General features: G+C 43.3%; 1 protein-coding gene across 2 annotated transcripts in view; it reads left to right on the top strand.

Moving 5' to 3' along the window:
* PIGG (phosphatidylinositol glycan anchor biosynthesis class G) overlaps positions 1-12,192 on the top strand; it is a 220,892-nt gene that overhangs the window by 134,332 nt on the left and 74,368 nt on the right. For both annotated transcript variants that reach the window (XM_019555121.1, XM_019555122.1), the window contains exon 8: positions 7,649-8,103. In XM_019555121.1, the coding sequence (XP_019410666.1) occupies positions 7,649-8,103 (455 nt within the window). The remainder of the gene's footprint in view (positions 1-7,648; positions 8,104-12,192) is intronic.

A 12,192-nucleotide genomic window follows, 5' to 3' on the forward strand; every position in this document is an offset into this window, starting at 1 on the left:
GTACTAGAGCCCTACTTCCATGAATAAAATGAAATACAACTTTTATGCTGAATTTTTGTGCTCTATATATTTTTCCAACTTATTTATGACAGTATCATACTGCACTTTACACTAAGAGACCTCTTCTTTCATTTGTTACCCAAAATGATGCTGGGTAGTAAATGCTTGGCTTTGAAAAATTATTCAGCGTTCCAGGAAAATCTTGTCAGGAACAAATGGGATCAGTGTTTTTCTGTTTCAGGGTAAGTTATCACAGTTGGAAATCAAGATTAGAGATACAGTGTGCTTAAGGGTTAGAATCCATGAATATGACTTCAGGAACATCACCGCTAACTTTCTTACCATCACAGTCCCAAAAAAACTCACAGCCCCTACTCTACGTGACCCATGGCCTTATACCTTACTCAGGGCTGAACTCAGCTGTTGGCCCCTCTCACACCTAGGACTTTGGAGCACTAGCATGCACCTTATTCTGTGTGGGCCTCCATGTACTTCTGCCCCCTCACTGGGACCATTGAGGTCTTTCACCTTGTGGGGCTCAGATGCCTCTTACTAGGTGTGCCTGGTCCTATGCCATCGGGGTCTTTCACTCTATGAGCTCAGGTGCCTCTCTCTAGTTGTACCTGTCCCCATGCCTGTCCCTGGTTTGGGGTAACCCACCAGGCTGTGGGGGCTGGGATTTCAAGGTGCCCCTACCTGCCTTTCACTGGGGAGGCAACTAACCTGGCATTTCTGGGGAGCAACCCTGCCATGGGTGTAGCCCCTCCAGACCATCGTTCTCCAGTGGGGTGCAGTTTCAAGTCATACTCAGGACCAGGAGCCTCCTACCATCCCCATAGCTCCTGCCCTTACCTCCAAGATGTTCCTGAGAAGTAGCTCAGCTGGGTGGTGTCTTTCCAGCTACCAGCAGCAGACTGCTGCTCCAGCTCTGGGGGCCTGGGTTAAAACGGAGGCTGCTTTTCCCCCTCCTCCAATCCCAGGGCCCTCCTGGGGTCATGTGACTACCTGATCAAGGCTAACCCACACCTGCAGGCTGCTCTGAAACCTTAAAGTGGCAGGCACCAAAGGTACTCTGCCACAGTCCCCAGTGTTTGACCTTAGAGCAGCGGTCAACTACCTATGGTCTGCCATCCAGATTGGACATGTGGAAACTTTTGATTTGGTCTGCAGATGTGGGACTTCGGGGGCATTCAGTGGCAGAGATCTTCATCTGCAGGAGCATTTCCTGTGCTGCTTCAGAGATGAACAGTGACAGTGGAGTTCTAGCACTTGTCTGTCTTCCCACCTCTGACCCTGGGTGGCTCATTTTGGACCACAGCTGGAAAACAGGGCTGGCCCATCCTATCCTGTGGAACCTGTAGCTGCAGGGAGTGCAGCCAAGGGGCCCCGCAGAGATGGGTGGAGAGGCTGTGGCCCCTCCTATGTTTGGCAGTGGCTGCTGCATTTGTGGTGTAGCCCACCTACCTGCCCAGCATGTTAGATGTTTGTTTAACTGTTCTGGCTGGAAATTCTGGCCATCACTCCTCCCCCTGCATGTGGTGTGCTGTGACATTCATTTACTGGTGTGACTGTGCCATGGGATGGTAAAGGGGGCCCCACACAAGCTGATTTGCCCTGGGTCCCACACCCTGCTATGGTCGTCTCTGCCAATGGATCAGGGGCCCCAAAACTATATTTTGCAGGGGGCCCCAAAAAATTGTGGGCTGGCCCTGTTGTAAAAGGTTGCCTATCCCTGCTTTATGAAAAATGACTTTTCTGGACTATGAGCCCTACAGAAACCACGTAGTTTTGTTGACTCATCTTCCATGCTCCCCCACACCCCAACTTCACATTGATAAAAAAAAATGTTAGTTTCAGTAGCAGCAGCCCATACATCCCTATTCTCTATACCTGCTAACCCAAGGATGGCAAGAGAATTGTGCATATGTAATTGAGGCCATTATTTGGCTTGCAGTCATTTTATTACTTTATTTATAGTGATGCACAAATTAAATATCCAATTTGGCTAGCAAATTCTAGGTTAGCTTTGGAAGCCTGTCTTAACACATTTGTGAATCAGATATTCTGTACTGAATTTTCTGCACACCGTGCTACTCTTTCCAAGGTGTGGACTGTCAGGAGTGTCTACTAAATTAATGAGCAATGAACATAGTCTGAAACTTGTATGATTGAGCCCTGAATATAGAATCAGCTATGTTTTCATAAAGTTTGTTCCAGAGCAGGACCTTAATTTCAATCAGGGCCCTGCTACACAGTCATATTAAAGCTGGATAGAAACTAGATATATGTTACACATTTTCAAGCACTAACTTTAAAGCTGGTTGGCTCCTTTTATAGCTGGATAGTCAGTTTTATCAAGTGATAATGACTTTGCAGGTGTGGCTGATCTAAATTTATTGTGCAGTTAACCAGTTAATTGTGTGATTATTACTTTGCACTTGTGGCTGGTTTTGCTTTGCACATATGGCCAGTCTAAATTTATTGTGTGTGTACATGTAATTGCATAATGTTTGTAATGTGTAGCAGGAGCTTTAGGTTTATAAGTATCAAAATCTGCATGCAGCACTGTAAAGCCATATACAAACCTTTAAAGTTGGTATTTAGTAACAAGACACAGTTGCTATTTTGAATGCTTCATGGGGGAAGGAAGGAGGTTGACCACTAAATGCTTCCTCCTCTCAGGAATAACAGGATTTGGGAAATAGGACAAGGGACAGTTTGTAGGTTCAAGAGGAAGACAGGTTTTCTGTTGTGGGGATGGGGAAGATGTCCCATAAGGAAGCAAGTCCCAATTTTCATTTGTCTACAGAAGTCTGTGTGGATTACGGTCTTTGGTGGATTAAACAGCAGAAGGCAGTGGAATTACTGCTTTTGCTCTTCTCCATCCTCCTGTTTTCCTACCTCTCACTAGCTTACCAAAAACCATGCTTGTCAAAAATAAAAATAGAAACGGCAGAAAGGGAGGAAGGAATCCAGTTTTTCACTACGTTTAGCTGCGCCCTTTCTTCTCTCCATTTTGCTCTGTCTTAAAGTCAGGGTTTCTTTTAGCTGAGTTTGTACATTTCTCAGTCCATTGGAAGCTCCTATCCTGATTGAGATCTTTAAATCCTTCCATAATGATTACCAAGGCATTCAGTAGAAGCTTCAACAAAACAACTGGCATCAGTATTAGTCCTTATGAATCTATTCAGGTCACTGGTAGCCCAGGAGACTTGCTGATGTGCAGAGGGACTGTATCATTATTAGTGCTAGTTTGCTGAAGTGACTGGCTCTGAACTAGAAGTACCTTATTGAAATGAGATGCTGAATCATCTTGGCATGGGTGTATAAGTAGTTCTGACCTTCACTTAAACTCTGTTAGCTAGGCAGGTGGGCTTGGAGCATAGACTTTTGACATTAGAAAATTCTGTGTCAGCTTGATCTTTTTCATAAAGTTGTTTAATTTCCATGATGAATAAATAACACATTGTTTTCTTTAGTGTACAGACCTTAGCTATTTTGCCAAGCTCACTTGTGCTGATAACCATGTCACAAAAATCCATACGTCAACATTTTAAATTCTGCCAAAGAGGACAAATTAATTTGTCTTGAAACCGAGGAGAAAGTAATCTGAGGATCTGAAATTCCTTTAGTTTGTTTGGGCAAGAAGTGGTTAATGCTGGTTTCTCACTTACAGAATTTAAAGCGCACCAGTCAGAAGGCAGCAGAGTTCCTGCAGCTTAAATGTCTCTCAGTCTCATGACTTAACTCATTCATCTCTATCTCCGTGCTTTTTAACACTGTTTGGCCCTCTCCTGAGTCTATAACCAATATAGTGCCGCCGAGTGCTAAGTGTGATGATATATCTGTGAGGATAACCTACTTTGCTAACTGGACAGAGAAAGTACAAACAAATAAACCACCCAACAGGCTCCAGTTGATTTTTATCATTTCCTTAGGCTATTTTTTACCTGTGGATTCTTATTCAGCTGAAACAGCTGAATTTTTACCTCTGTATCTCATTACAATAGGCTGTAATTATGATTTGTAAATGCAGGCTGTGGTGTAACATGTTCTTTCACTCCCAGCTGTGTACAAAATGTCCATGCTGTTAGTATGGGTTAATACTAGCTAGATAGTTTTAATTAGCTTAAAATCCAGTCATAGGATTGGATGGGACCTCAAGGGTCATTTAATCTAGCCTCCTGTACCAGTGCAGGATGTGCTGTTCCTAAGCCATCCAGGCAAATGTTTATCCAGTGTTTTATTGAAAACCTCCATTGAAGGAGATTCAAAACTTTTGTCAGCAGCTTGGTCCACTATCTTGCTGTTCTGACTGTTTTTGCGTGTTCTTCCCTCATGTTCTTCCTCTTCATGGCAGCCTTTCAAATACTTGAATACTGATATTATGTACATCCTTAATCTTCTTTTCTCCAAACTAAATATGCCTAGTTCTTGCAACCTTTCCTCATACAGTTTGCATTCCAACTCCTTTATCATCTTCGTCACTCAGTTCACGATTGTCTCTATTTTCTCTGCCTCCTGCTTAAATTGCAGAGGCCAGAACTGCACACGCAACTCTGGCTGACTTCCATCTAGCACCATGCAGAGTGGTACTCTTGCCTCTATATCATATGTACAATTTTTCTGTCAATGTAACTCAAATAACATTTGCTTTGTTTATGCCAGCATTATGCCACTGTTTCATGTTGAGTGCATGATCCATAATAATCCCCAAATTATTCCCAGTAGTACTACTACCTGACTAGTTATCTACCATTCTGTATTTGTGCATTTCATTTTTCCTTCTGAGATATCAAACCTTACATTTGTCTTTTTGAATGTAACTGTGTTTTCTGTAGTTTTCTAATCTAACAAGACCCTTTTGAATTCTATCTTCCATTGTTTGCAGCCCCTCCCAGTTTTGTGTCATTTGCAAATTTGATCAGGAATTCTTCCATTCTCCCTTCCAAGTCATTAATCACAATGTTAAGCAGTACTAGGCTTAGAACAGTCCCCAGTGGAACTTCACTTTAAACCTCCTGTCGTTTTGACATTGATCTGTTTATAGTTATTCTTTGCTTGCAGTTTATTCAGCCACTTAGATATCTACTGTATAGTAATTCTCTCTAACCTGGTTCTCTCTAATTTCTCCAGTTTACTTATAGAGTGCCCCGTGGGACTATATGAAAAGCCTTACTAATGCCCACATATACTTTTTCCACCAAACAAAGATCCCTGTCAAAGAAAGAAATCAATTTGATTTAGCATAATTTGTTCTGAAGAAATCCATGTTGGCTGGTAGTAATCAACCCTTCCTCCTCTAGGTGTTTATAACTTGATTGCTTTTTATGATTTGCTTCAGTAATTTATCAGGTATTGAGGTCAGCCCAACTGGTCTATAATTTTGTACTCCACCTTTCCTCCTTTTTTTAAAAAAAAGATGGATACTATATTAGCTCTTCTCCAGTCCTTTAGGACCTTGGGTGTCACTCACAACTATGCAAATACTATTGCCAGTGGCTATTAGATTTCTTCGCCCAGTTCCTTCAGCACCCCGAGATCAATTTAATCAGTTTCTGTTGACCTGTACTTTATGGTCTGTTACCTGTCTTATTTTGGATGATAAAGCCTAAATATTGGGAAGCCTTACAGGCTGAGTAAGGTTTCAAAGTTTCATCCAAAAGTATGGTGATAGTCAAGCATTGTGGGAGTAATAAACCTGATGTATACAGCAAATTCATCTGGGCTTCTCATAAGTCAGGAATTGATTATAGATGTACAATAAATATTTACCAAGAGATACTCCAGAGCAGTGTCTGATTTATCAAAGATACTTTCTTTTTAGGTATAGAGAAAAATTGGTGGCACCCCAGCCCCTGCCCCACTCCCCGCCTTCACTGTGGGGGCCTCACTCTGCCTTCCTGCCCCTTCTCCTCCACAGACTTACCTGCTGGGCACTGCTTTACATGCTGCCAGGCTGCATTCCTGACTGCGTGCATGCTGCGGCTGCTCGTGTGCATCTGTGTGTGTTTGTGCCTATCTGCGTCTGTGTGTATGCATGTTCCCCCCCCCCCGACTTCCTGCTGCAGCAGCCCAAAGCCTGCACCTGGGCTGCCCTGCCATCCTCTGTATTGCCACCACTGCCCTGCTGGATGGCCCAGAGGCAGTGGCGATGGCAGTGGAGTGGAGCCTGGGCACAGGCTCAAAAACCAAGTGCGCGATTAATGCATTAAAAATATTAATGCAAGAACCAATTAACACATTAATTGTGCATGTTAACTGCGATTGACAGCCCTACTTGCTCTGTTCTCCTGCCTCCATAGCTGTCACCTGTTACATAGGGAGTTAAATCCACTTTGGTTTTCAGACTTCTTAAAATATAATGTAGATTTTTTTACTTTCCTTATCTGCCTGATATATAAAGGTGAGAGTGAGCCTTTCCTCCCACCTATGGCTTGGAAACCCTGCTACACTTTGTAAACCATTGAGGAGAGATGGGGAGTGGGGAGGAGGCAGTACGTTTGATTTCACCATGTATAGTTTCTCAACATTTATGACCACTTTAAAGCTAGTTTAGAAGATCAAATGAATCAAGTAGAATATGGCTTTAGAGAACTTTTTATTTTTAACCAGAAATAATTTTAGCTTTTAAATACTTAATGTAGAGGTGTTTAAAATAGCAAGAGATTTTGTTCAGGATCTGTTGTCTCATTAGTGATTTTTTTTCCAGAATTGGGGAAAAAGAAATTAAAATTGAAAAACTTAAAGGATGGTTTAGGCAATTGTCTCCCAATATGTTCATTGGCATGCTTCATAGGTACATCACAGCAGTAGCACTGTGGGCATTGATAATGGAGCTATTCCAAGTAGCTGCAGTGAGCAGAAAATTAAAGTAATGGAGACCTTGCAGCAAGGATATTGTTGCTGTAGCTATATTGGACATGTGAAATACATACTTTAAACACCCCTTACTTACAAGTCATTTTTCATGAAATAAATAAACACCTCAGTTTGTTTTGGCAGCTTGCAAGGCAGTAGCAAGACATGTTTGCAGTAGCTGCTGTTCATTTGTGAGAGAAGGATTTTCTCTCTTTTTCAACTTGAGAATGGATAGAGATTTAAGAAACTTGCTCATTACTCATATTTCCACTGAGATTTTTTTTTCTGGATCTCTGCAAGACTTCTATTTTTAGTTCTATTGATGTGCAACAAGAAAGAGCTGTTTCAGATCTTCTGTCATAAGACTGTAGAGATCCTGAATCTGAAATGTGTTATGTTTATTATTCAGAGAGAAGTTCCATACCTTGAAGCAACATGACTTCTTTAAATAGTATAATTAAATGTGTTGTGATGCGAACTCTGTGGGTTACACTAAAATTAACTATATTTAAAAGTGAAAGTGCAGGGGATGTCATTATGATAAAAATTACACAACTTGTCTTGCCTAGGTTTGTTTTCACAGAGTGGGTTACTGTGGCAACCGTCGATCCTCCTGGAACATGGTGTATGCATGAGGGCTACCCAGACCTTCGATACATATGCCTGGGCAGGAATTTTTGGAGGAGTGGAGGCTGTGGGTTACTGTGTAGCCACATTTTAAACACAGACTAAATTGCTAGCTACTTTTCTTTTTCAAATTTTCACCAATGACATTTTCTGTTCACAGAGTTCAGCTGTCTCCAATTCTAGCTGGTCAGAATTAGATGTACTCATTTTGGCAGGAACTCTTGGCCATGTTCTCAGTCTGGGGGCAAGCAGTTTTATAGAAGAAGAGCACCAAACCTGGTATTTTCTTATCAGTACCCTTTGTCTGGCACTATGCCAGGAAATTTGTAGGCACTACTTTCTTTTGAAAGAATCTGATCTTCAGTTTAGCACTGTTCTGAAACAGAGTGTTGAAGATTTCAGAGAAATGGGTCACTTCAAGAAAGTTGATGTACCAGCATGTGATTCAAAACTGAACAAGTTTGCCACCTCAGCTGAACTTAGAAAAGACTCCGAAAAATGGATAGGCTTAGCAAGTCCCTGGATCATCCTTATTTGCTGTCGGCTACTTCGTTCATTAAACCAGACAGGAGTTCACTGGGCTCATCTGCCAGATTTTAGACACTGGTTAACAAGGTGGGTACCTAACTACTGTGTTATAGTTGCTACTTGAAATATTTTGTGTTTCATTCATTCATTTATTTATGTTTAGTTCAGTAAACTCTTAAAATGTTTCTTGATACAGAAAATACTTAAAATAGTAGAAGGGAGTAATTATTAACTTAGTATAGTGATTCTCAACCAGGGTGTTGCTTGATACTCTGAAAGGTTCTGCGAGATATGAGAAGGTAAATGGGTAAGGGCAGGCTTAATCTTGTCCCTGCCTAGCCAACTCCTTACCCCCATTGCCTCATCCCTCTGCAAGAAAGTAAGCACTGTGATGTATAATTTAGATTTTGAAATTGGGTGCCACTCAATTCACAGAAGTTATTGAGGGATGCCTCAAGCCCAAAACAGTTGATAGTCACTGTCTTAGTAGTTGTTCCATGTATTACATTTACCACCAGTAGGTTATTGCTCCTGATGTGTAATCTAAGTCTTGCAAATTTCAAGGCACATTTTTATCAGAGGCTTATAATAGTCTTTAATAACAATATTAACAGTGGCTAGTATAGTATAAAAAGAAACATAATGGGAGAAATTTATATAATTTTTCAGCAGAAAGACTTAACTGTTTGGTGTTTATTCTTTCTGATCTGTTGCAAGGGCTTCAATTTTGTGTGTTTTCTCAGATTTAGCACAATAAGGTATTGCATTATTAGTGAATGACCTTGAATTTCTCATGACTTAAAGAATGCTGTGGAATGGGTCCTTTTTGTGTCTTTTCAGTGCCTTTATTTTTCTCAAGGTAACTGCAGCAGTTGCTTACGGGGCTGGAAGTAATATTAGGAAAGCATTTGGTATTTTAACTATTTAGCTCTGGTTCAGCAGCTGAACAGGGAAAACAGCACCAGGTAGTGCTTTGCAGGTGACAGCTGAAGAGCCTCTGTTGTGTACATGTGAAGAGATGTCCATACAGCATCTCTTCAGAGACACACACATTAAAATGTCATGCATCATTCATCTGAAATAACTTGAGCATATAACTGCTGTTGAGGCCAGTTACTTCGTGAAAAGCACACTGTCCCAGGGAAACAAAAGCGGAGGCACTGGAATGGCCTCCCATGGCGGGACCCTGAGGCAGGATCAACATGCCCAGGAAAAGAGACAGGAAGCCCTGAAAAGAGGGCATATTTACTACCCACAGGAAAAGCAGAGCCATGCCGAGAAGGGCTGCTGGTGTGGTTCATCAGCTGCTTTTATTGCTGGCTGGGAGCAGCGCCAGCAGATGGTGTCAGAAAAAACCACTGCCCAGCAGATTCAAAAGCCAGCAGTGGAGAAATGGCGGAGGAGGCAGCAAGGACGCCTGAGTGCGAAGCTACTCCCTGGGCTGCGACTCATTAAGATCGACAGCTCTGGAAGGGGCAGGGCAGAGACCCACCAGAGGGGTCTCAACTACATTAAGAAGTCTTCACACGCAGCTCAGTGGGACAGCTGGGACAAAGAAGGACAGTATCAAGGGATCTAGAGGACCACAGACGTCAGACCCATGAGTGGGGTTGGCAGAGACCTGTACCCTGATTTATCCTTTGCTTCTTTCTTTGTTTTACTTTATTTTGGAGGGCACTCAGAGTCAGAACCAGGGAAGAACCCTCTATGGGGTTCAGGGTCATGAAGAGAGACCGAGATGGTATTGCAGGAGCCTCGGAAGGATTTCAGATGCAGGGACGAAGATGATCCCACACCTCACAGTCATCCAGTGATGGACAAAGTGATAAGGAGACAGATGAGGACATCACAAAGGAACAGGCTGGTGACCCATCATCTGGCAGTCCTGAAGGCTGGTGCATGGCTGGGGTGTAGGGGAGGTGGAGCCCAAAGAGCCGCCTGCAGAAGGCAGCACCTGATTCATGAGAATCCACAAGAAGGAGCACCTCCACTGAAGAAAAGAAGACCAGGTCATGGCAGAAAAGTTTTGGGGTCTCCCTTGAGGTGGAACATGACCTAACTCCCAGGTCCCGGGGACATACCCCTCAGCCGGAGCCGGGTGTGTACTCGAAGGCCACCAGAGAGCACCTATACGGGACCAGGCAGGGGCACATACTAAGAACTTGAGTGGTTGTTGTGACATGCTTGACCAGTGAAGAATTAATATACAAAAACTTGGACTTTCTGATTAGCATAAAGGTGTCAGCCTTTTGACTAAACTTCTACATCTAGAGACTGCTGAAAAATTAAGGAAGCAGTTTTGAATCCAGTATGTAGTCTGATGTGACAAAGAGGGTGTTTCTAGCATGATCAAACCATTATGAGCGATGTCATCTAGGAGATGCAGGTTTAGCTATTATCCAGTGACTTTTGAATTTTTTGTTTATAAACAAAAAAAAGATTGATTTGCCTCCTGATCCTATAGAGGTGGAGAAAAGTGCAGGAAGAAGCATTGCCTTAGTGCCCCCCATTTCACAACAGCAAGTTTTTTTGTTTCTTCTGAAGCTTGAAGTGTTACTCATTCCCACAAGTGGAAATGGAGGCCATCTTCATAGATCACTTAGTAATAATCTAAGTTATTTAGAATTTTTCCACTTTTTCCTCTTTCTCCTTCTCTCAATGTTGCTGATTTAGTAGAAGTGACTTGGGAAGTCCAGTGTCTTTATTTGTGTTATATTCTGCAAGCATTAACATACAATCAGTATTCTTAAAGAAAATAACTCACTAGCAAGTAATCTTTTTCCATTTCCTAAAAGCCTCTTTGCTGTCATGAAGCAGAATGAAAATGACCTCTTGTACCATGGAAAAAACGGCAACCAAGATAATCCCAATTGTAGTAATTGATTAATTGTATTAATTTTGATTTGTTTTGGAAAGCTGAGCCAAAATGGAAGGTTTACAGCAGCTGATCTGCAGGGTGAGAAGGGTAGCACTTCATTAGTTTATATTTGGGCAAAGCAGCTGAATAAATGTCTTTAGTCTTCATTTTAACAGCAAGAGTTTAGAAACAGATATAGGAATCCAATGTGAAGAGTGTGTACAGCAAAGGCGTTCCTCACATTCTTTCCCCGGGAGGACAGTATTGCAACTAATTCTATTGTGTGGTTAAGTTTAAAAACATAATTATAGGGTTTTGACTTCTAAAGTGAGATAAGTCGGTGTGGCAGTGACACGTCCCCACAGGCTTTCAAAGGGGCAGGAGCGAGTTCCATGGGTCCCAAAACCCTGAAACAGACCCTCTGCAGGGAAAACTTACCTCCTGCTGGCCTGGCAGCACAGGAACCGGGACCACAGCCACGTGAGATGGCGTTATGCCGGCTGTTTAATCAGCTGTTCCCTGTGCAGAGAACAGCTGGACCAATCACGGCAGCCGTACTGGCCGCCACATGGAGGTTTAAAAGCCCCAAAAGCCCCAGGGTGGGGGAGGAGCCAGAGGAAGAGAGAGTACGTGGGCAGCACGTCAGACATGCTGAGGCTTCCGCAGGGAAGAGGAGCGGCACAGCTGGAACAGCACCAGCGATTAGGGAAGTGGAAATCTTCGAGCCCCCTATTGGAGGCCGAGCAGGGGAAACACTTCAGCCTCCTGTAGGAGGCAGAGCGAGGGAAGCACTGCAGCTCCCTGTGGAAGACAGGCCAGGGGAACCATTCGAGCTTCCTGTAAGAGGTAGAGCAGGGGAAGCGTTTGAGCCCCTTGTAGGAGGGTGGGGGAAAGGAGGCAGCTCCACATCTCTCTCCTCCCCAGGAGAATATTTCTTCTGAAGAAAACAGAAAAAGAAAGAGAAAAAAATCAAAGAGATACAGAGAGAAGGTTGGGGCATCAAGGTCGGAAGGACAAGAGCTGACGGATCCCACTTGGACGTGGGTCCCCCCACCTGAAGCAGGCTGCAGGCAAGCCTGTGGGGTCGAAACCACCATCACACAATCACCCATCCGGTTGGCGAGTGGACGGGGTGTAGGGGAGGTGGAGCCCCGTGGAACATCATGCCGAACAATTGTGAGTACTGCCATTGTCGGGAAGCTCTCCCAAGAAGATCTCCACTGGACCCCGCTCTCTTGATAGCTTAACATCAAAGTCGTGACAGGTGAGTTGAGGGGAGGGGCAACATATCCGACAGGCCGTGCTACCCATAAGGCCCC

Source organism: Crocodylus porosus, unplaced genomic scaffold (genome assembly GCF_001723895.1).
Source record: "Crocodylus porosus isolate Cpor-Errol unplaced genomic scaffold, CroPor_comp1, whole genome shotgun sequence".
NCBI lineage: Eukaryota > Metazoa > Chordata > Crocodylia > Crocodylidae > Crocodylus > Crocodylus porosus.